At 38.7% G+C, this 15,868-nt stretch overlaps 1 protein-coding gene across 6 annotated transcripts; it reads right to left on the minus strand.

Annotated features, from left to right (window-relative positions):
* Window positions 1–715: 715 nt before the first annotated feature.
* On the minus strand, window positions 716–15,812 carry LOC104425229 (pre-mRNA-processing factor 39). Of its 6 annotated transcripts, none has more exons than XM_039304248.1 (14): window positions 15,566–15,812; window positions 14,182–14,503; window positions 12,846–12,955; window positions 11,344–11,570; window positions 10,606–10,773; window positions 8,583–8,946; window positions 7,960–8,103; window positions 6,448–6,600; window positions 5,642–5,758; window positions 4,734–4,814; window positions 4,482–4,631; window positions 2,751–3,056; window positions 1,989–2,093; window positions 716–1,251 (listed from the first exon to the last, which is right to left on the minus strand). In XM_039304248.1, exons 2-14 carry the CDS (start codon window positions 14,432–14,434, stop codon window positions 1,147–1,149), a joined length of 2,283 nt encoding a protein of 760 aa, XP_039160182.1. In that variant the 5' UTR covers window positions 14,435–14,503; window positions 15,566–15,812; the 3' UTR covers window positions 716–1,146. The 6 variants fall into 6 exon arrangements, with proteins under 6 accessions (XP_039160182.1, XP_039160183.1, XP_010036161.2 ...); XM_039304249.1 differs by having other exon boundaries at window positions 15,557–15,812; XM_010037859.2 differs by having other exon boundaries at window positions 14,182–14,645; window positions 15,566–15,802.
* Window positions 15,813–15,868: the final 56 nt, after the last annotated feature.

The raw sequence follows: 15,868 nt of genomic DNA on the forward strand, positions 1-15,868 counted from the left end.
GCAAATTTCTTATATCATTTAATTTTTCCTTTTTTGGAGGGGGAGGGATCTGGGATCTCATTGGAGAGGGGGTCGGTCAATCTCTGACATGTGCTGACCTTTGATTTTTCCGTAATTGGGCAAGACAGATCTTAGAGGAGTTGGATTTTTGCCCTTTTGCCATTGCGAAAAAATGAAGCCCGCGCATTCCCCCTCCGATGTCGAACGATGCAGGGCTTAGGTACGATTTTTGCGCTAATTGTCCCGTACATTTCGTTCGGCGGGGCGACAGGGCTATCTTCTGACCAGTGATTTTGAATGTTTTAGAACACGTTCCTATTTGCTCGAGACAAATCCCGCGTAGCTAGCCTCTGCCGTTTCCCGACACTGTCGTGGAGAAAGACGGGGTGGTAGACCGTCCCCCCAAAACCCTAATTTCGAGTACGGTATTCTTATTTGGTCACTGGATGCTCTGGATTTTTCCGTACCGAGCTCCAATCTCCGATGTGAAGATGAGCCGAGACTTCTATAGCGAGGGCTACCCCATTTCGAGAAGATGGCAGTCAGATCAGCAGTCAGATACTCACTAGCGTGAGCCACTCCATGAAGAATCTACATCTCGCGTATCTATCGTCTCGTTACCACCTGTCCCGAAATTCAGTTCTCCCTGAAAGTTCTCTGGATCATGAGAAGACATAGGCTGCAAAGAGTCGTAACCAGAGAAAGCATCGGCACATGTAAAAAAGAACCGAGCACGACGTTAAAAGTGCATCGCTCTTTTTGGATCAAATACACTAATAATCATAAATGTGGAAGAAACAGAAAAAACATAAACTAACAGTAGCTAAACAATCCGGGAACTTAGAAAAAAGAAAAAGAAAATAAGAGGAGGAACTGATTGACCATCCATCCCCACGAATATCGAAGTACAGCCTAACTCAGATACTGCTATCAAAAGAAAATGACCAGATCGCAGCAATCATTCAGATCCGAACATGATCTAGAACAAGAGTTTGCTCTTCTGCTCTCTACCATCGACATCATTAGCTCTCCCCCCTTGCTGTGTTCGAAAAACCACAGGTGCAGTACTTCTCGTGAGACCTAGGGAAGAGGTGTTCTATACAACAATCATGCAAACAAGAATGCTGCTGCAGCTGCTATCCCTGTTCAGTAGTAAGTCCCATAATAAGCCTGAGGCGCTGCCGCTGCTTGCTGAGATGGGGCTGCTGCAGCTGTGGCAACTGGTTGTGCATAACTCTGCTGTGGAGCGGCCTGATTACGTTGTCACAAAATGTCAGCTCCTAATACCACCATAAATTTACAGACAAAAAGAAAATATTGACCACGGCTTTATATCCCTTTCCAGCGATATTGTTTAGTCAGACTGTAGTTAATGAACAGCGATGCTATTGTCACTCTCCTGAATAATCACATCTCTTGAATGATTGCGTCTTTTCACATGGCAGACACTTCCAAGCAAACTCAAAAGTATTAAAAACGACTTTCAACTAATTTACCCATGAGAAACTGCCGTTTCTACTACTCCGAGACTTCACTGTTCAAAAGAACACAAAACCAGCAAATACACTTCGGGAATCTAGAGCTTATGAAGGTGAGCAAAATACAATTTGGTGGTTCATCATCACCGACAAAGCACAACCAATAGCAATTGCCTCATCTTCCAAATCAAGGATAAGCTACCTAGACAGCTGCTTCCAAAGTCATAATGTCCCGTGAAATAACATATAACGTTCAAGACGAGGAGTACAGACTGTAAATACCAACAATTAAATTTAATAAAACTCAAACTAGTAACACTGACATGTGACTTAATGACAAACCCCAAAATCAGAGAACAAAAAGCAACCACCAATACAATTGATCATCATAAGCATCTTCTGCCCACTTGTTTCCATACTAAATTCTAGACGTTATAATCTTGCAGATATAAAGAATAAGCAAGCAAAATATGCAGAAACTGCAATATTTAATGCTAAAGTTTTCACTACCTGCGCAGGATAAGTTGGAGGATAAGCCCCATATGAGGCACTTTGTGCCACCGATGTTGATGCTTGTGGAGTGGCATAGCTTGCTGTGTAACCACCATATGCAGCCTAATTCCAGGACAGTGAGGATCAAAATGATCATGTTGTTTTATGGTGGAGAAATTTCATACCATGAGAAGGATACCAAGAGCCAATACCGCATTACTATAATAAGCAGAACATTTAAAACAGCAAGGTCATAGTTGCCATCTAATTACTGAAGCACTCACTGGAATTCAGCCAATACGTGACAAGGACGATGCAAGTTACACATTACGAAAGCTCAATACAGCATTCAACATTTTATTGTCTATCTTCCGTCATTTTCAACAAATGCTTTGCCTCGTAGGTAAAAGGTAAATTACTAAAAATCAAAATACTTATGGAGCAGATAAAAAGGATTGGTCCACACGAAAGGCCCTGTGTTCCCATCTAAAGGCAAGTATAACAGAAAAAGGAATATTTCAAATGTCATGCACGTCCATATCTCTTCAACCAACAAATCTTTACACCAAGGTTTTTGTTTTATATTGTAAAGCAACAAAAAGATCATATGGATACAGCACACTACATCAAGCAAGCCGAGGGACTGATCAGAGATGCGAATGAGTGTATTTTTAACCAAAGGTAAACGTGTACTTTGTCACAAATTGACCAACAAGCACCACAGTAATCGAATTGCAATATCAGACAGAGCAAGATATAGGTTGTGTGCGTGTATATTACCGTCTGCTGAGCATAGGCGGGGTTCCACTGTTGCGCTGGTGCTTGGGTAGCATGTGGCCAAGTTTGTGGTTGTACACCATATCCAGCTGTCCATTGGTTCTGTACACCTGGATATGCACCCATCAAAGACTGGACAGATGAAGGAACAGAAGCATCGGGTTTCATTAGCTTAGATTTGTCTGAAGCTAGAACATCCTCCGCCTGACGTTTTTTCAACTGTGAAGCCATCCTATTGTGCAGGAAGATTTTAAGATGTCTATCATGAGCCTTCTTTATAGCCTCGGCATCTCCCACTAAATCCAGAAACTGCAGCAGAAAATGGCAAAAAAATGACCTTGATCAGCATAACTCATAAATCAGACTACAATCTCTCCAGCATCACCTTTGACCCTTGAAATCATTCAATCGCAAGCCTAAATATAAAAGAAAATGACACAAATGGACACTTAACTTTGGTCCAAGATGTAATGTGGTCTCTAAACTTTTATTGTGTTCAATGTGATCCTTGAACTATCAGTCATGATCAATTTAGTCCCTGAACTATATGAAAATGTTCAATATTGTTCTTCTGTTAATTCAAGTTAATGAAATCTGCTGAAGTGGCTTCGAATCCGTCAAGTCTGGACAGTGAACAAAAATAAAAGCTACACGTAAGATATTCATTTCTAATCAAGATATAATAATCCTATGTCATCAAATAAAGATGGACATATTAATGCCTAATTGTTTTTCCTTGTCTAAAGTAGATGGATAAAAAGATGGATTTATTGACTAATCATTTTTAAAAATCCAATTTGGCATATAATAATCTACGTCATCAAAATAACGTTTGATTTGTTGTTTGAGCAAACGAAATGACTACATTAAATATTTACCAATAGTTCATGGACCATATTGAATGTGTTAAAAATGCAAGAACGACATTGGACAATGGGACAAAGTTAAGGGACCATTTGTGTCATATTCCCTAAATGTTACAACAATAAAAAAACAGAGCATTCCCTTCTCAATCTCCTGTGCAAATGCATAACATGTTTGCATAATTTGAAAGAGAGATGATGCTGAAAAGAGAATAAACAAACAAAAAACCCAAGCAAAGGATCCTTGTAGGTTTTTCCACCCAATCCAATCAGGGGTCAAATTGAATATAGAAACATGACGTATGGCGATATCTTGGTTTGTACAAGAATGAGCAAAACAAATGCATTAAATAAGCACCTACAGTGTTCCAGCTTAACTAGTAACCAACATGCCCTGATAAAAGGAAAATCACCGAACCAAATTATAAAAAAATTTCACCATGTTCAGCCATTAGGAATTCAATCAGAATCATTTTCCAAAAAACTATATCTCTGATTTCTCAACAAATGAAAGCTAGCCAAAACAATTTATAAAGATTTAAATATAATAGATTAAAGCAAGGAAACAGTATCACAATATTAAGTTTTAGAGTCCATGGTGTCAAATGATTGAAGTTCTTGGTGTGGTGGTTCATTTGCAAATTTCAAAATGATAACTGAAATACAAAACCCGTTTCTGGTGCTTCAAGTGAAAAGGTCATTTCCAGAAAATTGACGATGAAAAACAAAGACTTTGATGGTAAGTTTCCTGAGTTTCAATATTAGAACAATTCCAGAAAATCCTACCAAAAAAGAAAACAAGTACAATGTACCAGAATGACAACAATCAATCCAACAAATGCACTGTTCAGCAGAATCTTAAAACTTTTACCTCCAAAAAAATGGAAGATACATCCTCTCTCTCAGCTATACTTGCAGTATTAGGGCTGTCAATGTTGGGATTAATGAACTTCTCGACCAAGGTATCTAAGTGATCAATTCTTTTCGGCAATGGCATCACTGTCTCCATAAAAATTAATATCTGCCCAAACCAAAAAGGCAATAATCAGCACTAGTATTGGTTTAAGAGTAAACGATTAAAAAGATCCTCAAAATTACACGGTTACAGGGCAAGCAGGAGCACCTCAAGAAATGGCTTTGACAGCTGGACATGTTCAGAAGCCTCATCTAGAACTTCCCTAGCCTTTTCCACTTTGCCCATGGCCTACCAAAGGAGAGAGAGAATCAGAAGAAATAGATAAACTGTTAAGAAGAGATATGCACTCCAAAGAAAGGACAAACAGGTGAAATTCAGTGACAGCAAACATGGATGTATTTGCACATACCTACACAGCAGAAAAATAGCTTTCTCAGAATTTATCGGCAAACAAGACCATTACATTGCAACACTACCAGACTGGCAACAGCTGCTTCATAAGGATCAGCTGCTCCATAGACTAAGATTATCAAACGTGTAGAGTACACTATGTTTGCACACTATGGACCAATTCTCTCAATGACTACACCAAGAAAGGTGAAAAATGTCAATGACTCAGAACCTTATCTGCTAGGTTTCTGGTCAACAGGCTAGTTGGAGCCTCACTTTTCCATCTAAATTTGAATGCAATTTTAAGGCCCTGACAACACCCTAAAGGAATACAAAAGCTAGGTAAATTGGATTATCTCACCCTTTAAGAAAACAAGAATATTCTTGCTCGAGACAAAGGATAAATAACCCATGATTCCACACTGCATGATTTCAGACAGGCTCCAAAACCAAGTGACAGTTATTAAAATGATGATAGCAAGGTCTAACATAATGTGTTCGATCAGCTCATCCTCAGTCATATAAGTCCTTTCTGCTCCATTTTCAATCATTTGATTTAAATGGAAATTTAAAAATTGACAGAAACAGAAGCTGAGTGAAAATATCCCTTCCCTATGAGTGCAAAAAAATTAATTTTTTCCTGTCAGAGAGGCCCAGCACTCATTCATATTATAAGCAGCACTATGTCGTAAGAAAAGCAGAAATGTATAGTACAAGAGACCTACCAAGAACAGAAAACGCGCATACTGAGCAAACAACACTGGTAAAGCTTGTGAGTGTTCCTTTCCTTTCTCAATAGCAATTGCCTGCTCATAAACCGCCAAAGCATCATCCAAGTTCCCCTGAAATACCAGAAGCCATAAAATGCTTATCACAATCACCATAAGAATGTTTAACAACACTGATGTTACACAAAACTGCACAAAAGAAAAATGGTATAATCGACCTTGTTAAAGAGTTCAAAGCTCTATTCTAATACAGCAAGTTGTCAATCTACTAACGCTCATCAAAAGGAAAATAGTTAATTTCATCCCAGAAATCTCACATGGTTGCGTGAAATACCAAGTTTGCAGGTTACTAGAAACATGATTCATGCATTTCTGCAGAATCTATTTGAGAGAGAACCTGAACCCTCAAAACAATGGTCTAGCAAACAGACCTAAAGACAGTTTGTTGCTAAGGTTTGAAAGATAAATTTTCACAGTTCTTTGAACAGTCCCCCCTTTCCCCCTTCACCAAAAAATGCAGCTTTTTGAAGTTGGGAGGTAAACAGAAACAAATTTTGACACCATTCAACCAAAAAAAATAAGGATCGAGTTTGGGGTAATCTAAAAAAAATTAATTTCTATCTTGAATTTTCAACAAAATAAAATATATTAGCAAAAAATATAGACTTTAAATTTCTTCAAACTTTTATTAAAAGGTGACGGATGTTTAATACAATTGAAACTGGAGTTCGTAATGCTGAAAAGGCCTAAAAAATTTATTGTTCCAAGCATAAGTCAACCCAAACACACAACCATGAACTTACCACCCTTCTTTCCATATTGGCATGCTTTATTATGGCCTCAAGAAGACCTGGTGAAATTTCAGTGTGGACTAGTTGATAAGCAGCTCTAGCAGCCACTATGTCACCATTATGTTCCTTAAACCAAGCAGCAAAAAGGTGGATCTCCGGTTGTCTCTGCAAATTTACTCGATGATAAGTCGCAAGTGGATAACCCAACTACACAGATACAGCATAGAAGTTCTAAATTATAGAGCTCACTTGGTCAACAGGTGTACAGAAAGCTCAACTGGAGTATAGGAAGCTCACAGCAGTCTACTTCTAAAATCAAAATCCTTTTGCAGTCGTCAATTTTTTTTTGTATTTACTTTCCATAATATACTCCCTGCCTTTCCCTATATCTAGATTCTAGTAGTCTTTATGCAGTAAGATATTATCATATCCAATAGAAAGAACCTAAATCAAAGTATCTTACCAGTTAACTATAGAAATCAACTAACTTTAAGTCGAATTACTACCTTTCCACATCATAATACAACTCCAACATCTCATTGCACAAAATTGTCACTAGCAATGGTGTTTTACTCTATTGAACCTCAATATTTGCAAGAGTTCATAAATTTCAGGATACAGCTCCTAAATTCAAGGAAAGTTTGTTTGTTGACAGAGATAAATAGAGAGGTGGCAAGGGATGGCTGTTCCCTCCCCTCCCTGATTCATAGAGGGCACTAATGTCCAGTAGCAAGATAGAGCCCCCCAGTTCTTTTTTAGTCGATAGGCCCCTTCTTTTAGAACAAGGCAATTCAAATCCAATACATTAACATTGCTGCTGGAGCTTGTTTCACAGATCATATGAAACGAGTCATATGAAACTAGATGAGATGAATCCATTAAGAAATCTAGATAACTCCATTTAAACTGCTAATAGCACACTAACTTCCAAATCATGTAACTTTCAAAAATAAGATCACCAATTTCTACTTGCCTAGACCTTTAGCACAGATACTTTAGTAATCCACAAGAATGCAACACGCTGGCACAGTCTCACATAAGGTGCAAAAGTGTCCAAGTTTTGGAAGAGAGAAGAAAAAGAAAGAAAAAAAGTGAGCTGGGATAAGCACTGGAACCCATGCACTTAGCAGGCCTATAACAGCCTGGAAATCCACATGTGTAGACATGGAATTGGGAGTTCATTAAAAAGCTAACGTACTCAAGCACATGCACACAATAACACATAAGAGCACTCGGATATGGACTAGCAACACAGACAAGGACTGACAGGAGTTGAGAGAAGACCGAAATAAGAATTATCCACATCACAGATCTCACAATTAATCATCACTGCATATATAGGACATAAGATGTGCCGAAAGACATGCTAATGATTGAAGAGTCAAACTGCTAAATATCTTTGATGTACATGACCAAAATTGATAGCTAAGACCATTTTATATAGAGAATATGTTGCTGAACTGAAAATCCTATCACGCAGGAGCAAGTTTCCACCACTAGACCCTAAGAAGTATGTTTTCATACCTTTACAAAAACTTGAGTAGCACGGATGAGAGCATTTTCCGCAAGATCCATACTTCCATGTGCTTCCATGCATTTAACATATCTTATCCAATACTCAGGGTAGTTGGCACATGCTATTAGACATCTTTCATACAGCTTTACCACCTGACAACCACAAAACATTATAATGTTATCACGTCGCCGCATGCTACGCCAGAGAAAGAGACAAATAACACAAAGCACGGGGAGATATGCATAAGAAGTACTCCGTTGCAGAATAGAGAGGCCCCTCAAATAGGAAAGGAGGGAACCTCCTTGCCTGACAGACAGATGGTTAGGAAGATAAGTAGACACCTGCATGCATAACATTGGAACTTTAAAAATAACAGAATTTATGGAAGACATCACAAACCTAATATGTCCACTGACAAATGAGGGTTTGAAATACTTAGCCTCAAAGAAACCAAATGGTAGGCCCATGCTTTAGTCTCAGTACAATTTGCCGTTTAAAAAGTAGCTTCATCCAACGGTTTACCCAAAAAAGCATATCATGCAGCAGATATTACTGACTGTAAGCCAATGCATAAAACACAACTAAAAAATCAAATGATAGTGATAATCAAATTGACAAGAGATCACAATACCTTGCTAAAGTCGCCTTCTCTTTCTATAAAATTCAGATAGTTATGCCAATTTTCAAGTTCTGTCACATTCAGGGGCTTCACATGGAAGTACGGCCTCCCAATAGCTGTTTCAAAACCAACGATCTTAGAATCGAACTCTTTAGCTTTCTTATACATCTCTTCTCTAATGGCGATATACTTCTCCAACTCCTCTGCTTCTGTTAAGCCAGCACTTACAAGTTTAGGAGACTGCCCACTAGCATCAGGAGGAACTTCCCCTTCATTCACTTGGTCAACAACCTCTGATACTATACTGGCTGCTGCTGCTGCTTCCTCAGCAGTCCTTAACTCGGATAGAGGCCGATTGGCAGCCAATTCCTTAAAGCTGCAGCATCATTCAAGCCAGATAAACAAATCAATGGAAGTTATATGCTTGTCGCTAATCCATTCATTTGTTAAAAAAGTGACAGGATATCAAATTGGAAAATTTAAAATGATCAGATGAAAATAAGAAGGAAAAGAAAATTAACAAACACGGGCTCAAGAAACAGTCACCCCAAAATTTTCAGTAACTGTAGGAATTCACACTTTGGATGGCATAGAACCCCAAGAAATCCATTTTTAATCAAAAAGAATATTCAACATAAATTAACCACAAACTTTTTTTGACAAGCCAGACGTCTACAACTTACATATAAAGGACTAAGATGAAGCATCAATAAAAACTCCGAAAAATAAGGAACTGCAGTCAAGGCTCAACCAGCATACCTTGAACAGAGTTTACAACGTTTAACCAGTACAGTGCTTACTACCAGCTAAAATGCAGATCTTTCCACTAAAAAATTTCTAAAAGTTACCAAATTAGTTAAAAATTATTAGAGCCTACTGCCCACAATACAAAAATTTTAATATAAAAGGAAAAGAAGCTTCACATGGACCTAAGACAATCTCAAGACATGCCAAATAGTAATGACTCACAAGACAAAAGAAAAAAATCATACATGCGGTTATGGCAACCAAAATGAAATTCCTACTGTTTTTGAGGAAAGCTAACATATAAATGCTAATTATTTTAATATATAAGCTCAACAAGAAAACTAGTATCCAATAAGGATCAAATATACAAAATTACTTGCTGCTCAAAAAATAGACGACCAATTCATCTGATAGAGAAAACCAAGCAAGAGAAAAAAGAACCATTTTGGAGTAAAAATTGACCGGCACAGGTGAAGGCATGCTAGACAACATTCTTTTCTTTTCTTTTTTCTTTTCTTTTTTTAAATGAAAATCATGCTTTTGATCCTTCATCATAATCTTTGTTATGGAGAAAACATACACTAATAACTCAAAAAGCCTTGAGAGTAATTAATGGGTTTATAAAACTCTACAAAAGCCAACCATCTCTGAGCTAACAATCGATGTCAACATGTTGTATCCTCTTCCTTTAGTAACTTCCTCCTGAATTATGACGACAGGTCTTTCAATCATAAGAAAATTCTTATCTTCTGACTTGATAATGCAATGATCCAGACATGCTTCTCTCCAGGCTTTTCTATTTTATTTACCACTCTCTGCTTTGATTATTAGACGAACGACAGATGATTCAGCTGCATCAAAAAGAATGATCCCACAACCTGAAGTAAAAGGGTCCCCAATCAAGCTAGAAAAACTAAAGGCAGTAAATGTTGCTCAAAGGATCGATATGAACAAACTCAAGCCTTATTGAGTTATGATCCCTCTAGCAACTTTGGGGCTGATTTGGAGGGAAAGAATTTTCCACAAATGCAGAAAGCCTTCTTGAAAAAATCACGGATTCTTGGCTTTTTGCTTTGAACTTCTGGTATGCGCAACATCTGAGTATTGATCTAAACGCTTTTCTAGACCTAGAGGACTCCTTCCCCGGTACTTGAATTTGTATATGGGTTGGCATCCCTTTACTACCACGTATTATCATATATTGTACTATATAGTTTATAACGTTATAGTATAAACACTTGTATACGTGATATTACAAAAAAAAAAAATTAAGGTGAATTAAGACTACCTGTTATAGTATTTATCCAGGTACAAAATTGGACTCTCAAATATCCTTGTGTAGATCATTGCTATCCGGCACCAGTCCTGCTGTCTATACTCGTATTCTATGTATTCATCCCAAAGAGAGTAAGAGAGGTAATCAGTTCCAACATAAGTTAATCCCCGTTCAAAGAGCCTGCAAAACAAGCAAAATGACTTGACATAAGTAGAATTGTTGACTCCAAAATTAAAAAAAAGGTCGACCACGGCACTAACATTGAAGGAACAATTCATTCTAACAGCGTGTAATGCTGACAAATGCCACATTTACCTTCCTCAAACAAATCATATAATGTCCGTCAAATTGAGGAGAGATAAGGTCATCTTAGCCCATAACTGGATGAATCTTCCCAGCAGCGATTTGCATATCGATGCACCGATATGAAAGCTAAATACAGCCATAAGTTGGGCACTAGATGACTATGACTCATTTCTTCCAAAGAAAGAACACCAAGACTTAGGCATACCAAAGGTCATTTAAGAGACATGTCCTAAAATTCACAATCTATAATAAAGATAGTGACAAAATAAATGACTCTTATTCCATCGTTCCTCCATACACGTGGGCATCACTGTTCCAGGCATATTAAGACATGGTGAGAAAAAAGGAAATGACCAAGGTGACCAAGAAAGGAAAGGAAAGGAAAGGAATGGAAAAAACTAACCCAAAAGCACAGAAACAGATAGACAAAAAAAAGAGCTTTACCTTCTTATGACCTCTGGATCTTCATACTTGCTGATGGCAAATCGGCAAAAGTGCAACCAGATGTCAACAGAATAAGTCACCCCCAGCACAGCTCTCTCATAAACCTCCACAGCTTTTTCAGTAGAGCTGGCTGCCTCATGCTCTGCATACTTCTTCCAGTAACCATAGCACAGTGGAAATTCTGCCAAAAAGGAATCGTAGACTCTCCGAATTTTCAGTAAATTTCCCTACATTTGAGATAAAAATAAAAGATTAGGGAAAGAAACCTTCTTTAATTTGATCATTACAATGGTTAAGCCAACAAAGTTGGAAATTCTTTACCAGGTAAAGGGCAGGACAAAAAGACTAAATGCAAATCATATCATGGCAAATCACTAAGAATAGTAGCAGTCCCAAAGCAGAGGTCACGAATAATAAGTTAACAGAAGGCTAGGATTGAAACTGATATGCAAATATCCAAGTGCATAAGCATGCATAAGGCTGTCCCAATAGCAGATCAATACCCAATTATAAACAACAAATAAGTGCTTCAAATAGTAGGAATCCAATCCCCCTCGATCAAGCAACAATAAGTACAAAGTATTATGTTTTCTAAACTTACTAACCACGGAACAATATACCAATGACTTAGCATAGTAACATTTTAAAATGCAAAAACAAACAGAAGTGTCGTAATTTTACTCATGAAGAATAAGCTACACGTGGATAATCTGGTTTAGCATAAAGGAGAATTCTAAATAGGATTACCCCTTTTACACAAGCCTTTTGGATCCTCATACTATCAAGTCAATTTTGGGATTTAGTACAAAAAGAGAGCTCAAAAGTCAAAATACATTGCAAATAGACCTCCGGGAAAGTAGAAAAGTAATACCTTTCCCTTAAGGCTTATGGACTTGTCTTCTTATTAGGAAAATGAGAAAAAACAGTCAATGGGCTACAGCCAAAATAACTTAGTAAATCGTGTCTGGCTGCAGCCATAGGAGATGGTGGGATGGGAATCAAATCAAGGTAGAAAAAGGCATTTACACAATGGCTTTATTTAGCCAGTGGCCTTCTGACAAAAAAGGTTATGGAAATTGCGCGATGCCAAATATCAGTAGGTGCACTGAAAGAATGACCGCAGCCCCTAAGCCAGGGGTATGAATTCCAAAAGATTTGGGTTTCAAGTTCAATATTCCTTTAATTCGGAAGGGCATTTTGAGGTGTCCTTTGAGAACAATAACATTTGGCAAAAAATACTTACATTGGTGAATCCTTTTTCATGAATTTTTCCCTTTTAGGTGGGGCTATAGTTTTGCTAAAGTTTCGCTAAAGTTTCACTTATCATTCATTCACAAGCCCCTCAGATACAGAACATTTTCTTACCTCTGGGACAGTCCTAATATAAATAAACGCTTCTACTATGCCTTGTCAGATCTGTCCAGCAAAATTCACTCAGACCAATGCAATAAAAAAGATGGACACTGTCAAAACCTACGATATCCAGTATGCCGTGAATTTACCTCAGCAACCTTCTCTGTCTCTTCAATCAAAGCAACCCAAGCATCAAAATCTAGAGAATTTGTCCTCACAATGCTCCATAATCGATCTTCTTCCCCAGACATAGGAAGCACTACAGATAAAAGGAGAGACGATGCATATCAGAACCAGAAGAAAGCCAGAACAATAATGAAATCAAGAATAAACTATGCCCAATAGAAGGAATACTGAACTGTAGAACAAACAGAAAAAAACTTCATGATACAAATTCTCAGAACACCATGTTCTAGCTATATATATGCACCCAGAAGGAGAAGATTGAGGAGAGTAATGAATTAGAACAATGCTTGTCATATTTCAAGGGGTATTCAAGTGTAAAGAAAAGGGGTAGAGTTGCAATGATATCCAAAATCATTAACCATTATATAATACATCCGTGTGTGAATAGGAATAATGTAACTCATTTTCTCCTCAGCTAATGAATGCAAAAACTTTTGACGGCATTTTAGGAGAGAAATTGAAAGCCATGAGGAGAGAGACCACCAAAAACATTTAAAAGGGATCTACGAGGAAAAAAATAAATAAATGAATGAACAATATACACAAGCCACATCTGAAGTAAAGAAAAAGTGCCAGTTGAATCGAAAGGTAGATGTCAATGCCAGCAAGTTCACTAACACAGGCCATTCAAACTTAAGATCAACAGAAATGAATAAACTTAAGATCAGTAAAAGAAAAAATTTGGCATAAACTCTAAATTTGACCCAATACAAAAAAATTTATTAAAGCTAAACCTTCCTGGAAAGATCAGTTATTAGATGCCATAGTTCACCTGATCCTTAAACGGACTCCATCTCATTGATTTCACATTCTGCTAGAAAGCTTTATCTGGTAAAGGATATGCAAGCTAGTTGCTTTGCAAGATCCACAGACGCTAACACAACTTTCAATAAATTAGTACTCTTAAGGCTCATTCAAGCAAAAAGCACCTCAATTACCATTACACCAGCATATGTAAACCTCACTATTATGATGTGAAAAAGTTGAATTCTTGAACCTGGTCCTAAAGAGTACATGTCTGCAAACAACATTCCTGACTATTGATTAACACCAATTTGGGGCTACTGAATACCTTACAACCTTCATAAGTGTACAGCATAAAAACTTTTGTGCCACTAAATCCCCGTAAAGAATAGGCATTTCTCAAAAATAATTCTTGCTAGTTCGTATGCTCAAGAAAGAGCACTGCACTGCATGAGACTGCAGATGATAACAGAAACCAATGGACGCCCACAAGTGGCCAATACACAACATCCAATAGTCCAAACATCAATATAAGAAAGGCAGAAGAGAACATACCAGAACCATCTTCTAATGGTGGCTCCGCTGCACTTGCGCCTGCGTCATGGGAACTGTTGCCATTCTCAGCGGACACAGCCTCACTAGTAATACTACCATTAGCAAAGGAATCATAACCAGAAGCTCCAGACGAAACAACTCCCGCATTCTCAAAGTTAGCAACACCCTGATTTATATTAGCCATCCCAACAGTTGGTTTACCCTCGTATGTCTTATTCCCATATGGTCCCTGAGTAGAAGCATTCAAATCCATGTTGACAGCATTAGCTGAAGTTGCAGATGCTGGAAAATCTCCTGTAACCCCACTGATGGCATTAGCTTCCTGGATGATATTCGAAGCCCCATCAACACTAGCAATAGAATTGTGCCCAGCAGTTGAATATCCCATGGTACTAGATGTTTGGGCAATCAGCGTTTCACTATCTCCCATGCTTATGGACAAATTTTAGACTGTATGGAGTAAACTGCAAAATAAATTTCGTGTAAGTACCACCTTCGGTAGCAAAGTTAGTCCAGAAATTTGTTTGGAGGATCGCACCATACGACAGTCATTTTCAAAAGACAAAGTGCATATGACCGATTGTAACTCAAATTTGTATTTGCATGACTCTTTTCATAAATTCATCGCTAGACACGCTAACAATAAATAGCTGACAGAAAGGGAAACCAGAAACATAACTCATCCTATTACCGAAAGATTACTTAAAAGGAATGCGGAGAAATTCTGATAGAACAAAATAGATTGAGCGAAACTCGCGCAATGAAACCACCGAGCTTAAACAAACTCCACGGCAACAATAAAAGTAGCACATTTATACAAGAGTGCCGAGGATGCGAGATGGTACCAGGACCCAAAGGATGATAGTGAATTACATGAGGGTCGCATAATTGCTTGTATTGCAGAGTTTCTAGCGCATCGCTTTCATATCTTTCTAGCACAGAAGCTAAATGCAGGAGTGCTCAAACTGTGACACGGTAAGGGCGCCCCACATATAGAATGACGAATGTAGAGCTCCTCGGCTAACTAAACGCCATAAAGTTCGACACCCCAGCCGCCCTCGACATCAAGGAAAAGATCCCCAATACTAAAAAACACGACACCTAGCAATCACACTAAAGAATCCCCACCTCACTCGGCTCCTCTGGGGAAAAACCAAAACCGGCCAAAGAATTCCTCGGCGCCGATCACCGGGAAAGAACTCGCAAAATGCTCAAGCACAACACGGCCACCATTGCGGCGGCTACAGCCGCAAGCAGAGGAGCGGCGCGACGAATCCGGAAATCGCGCGCACAAATTAAGCTGCCGAGACACCCCGAGCGCAGTCCCGACACAGAGAGAGAGAGAGAGAGAGAGAGAGAGACGTGTTAGAGAGACCGAGATTACCGTCGCGGAGCACCGCGCCGACCCCGAAGGAGGACCGGTCGGAGGTCGGCGGCGAGGAGAGGAGCGGGGCCGAGCAGCGCCGGGAGAGAACCGGGAGAGAGCCGGAACGAAGGCCGCGAGGAGAGAGAGAGAGAGAGGATTTTGAGGATTAGGGTTTGCTTTCCTCTTTTTATTTTTTTCTTTCGGAGGTTTTGGGAGGGAAGTTATACGCAGCAGTGGCTTCTCTGGAACGGATGCGAAAGGGTGGGGTGGGGGAGTGTGGCAGACGCAAATACAGAGCTCTCACATTTTTATTTTATTTTT

Source organism: Eucalyptus grandis, chromosome 11 (assembly GCF_016545825.1).
Source record: "Eucalyptus grandis isolate ANBG69807.140 chromosome 11, ASM1654582v1, whole genome shotgun sequence".
Classification (NCBI taxonomy): Eukaryota; Viridiplantae; Streptophyta; class Magnoliopsida; order Myrtales; family Myrtaceae; genus Eucalyptus; species Eucalyptus grandis.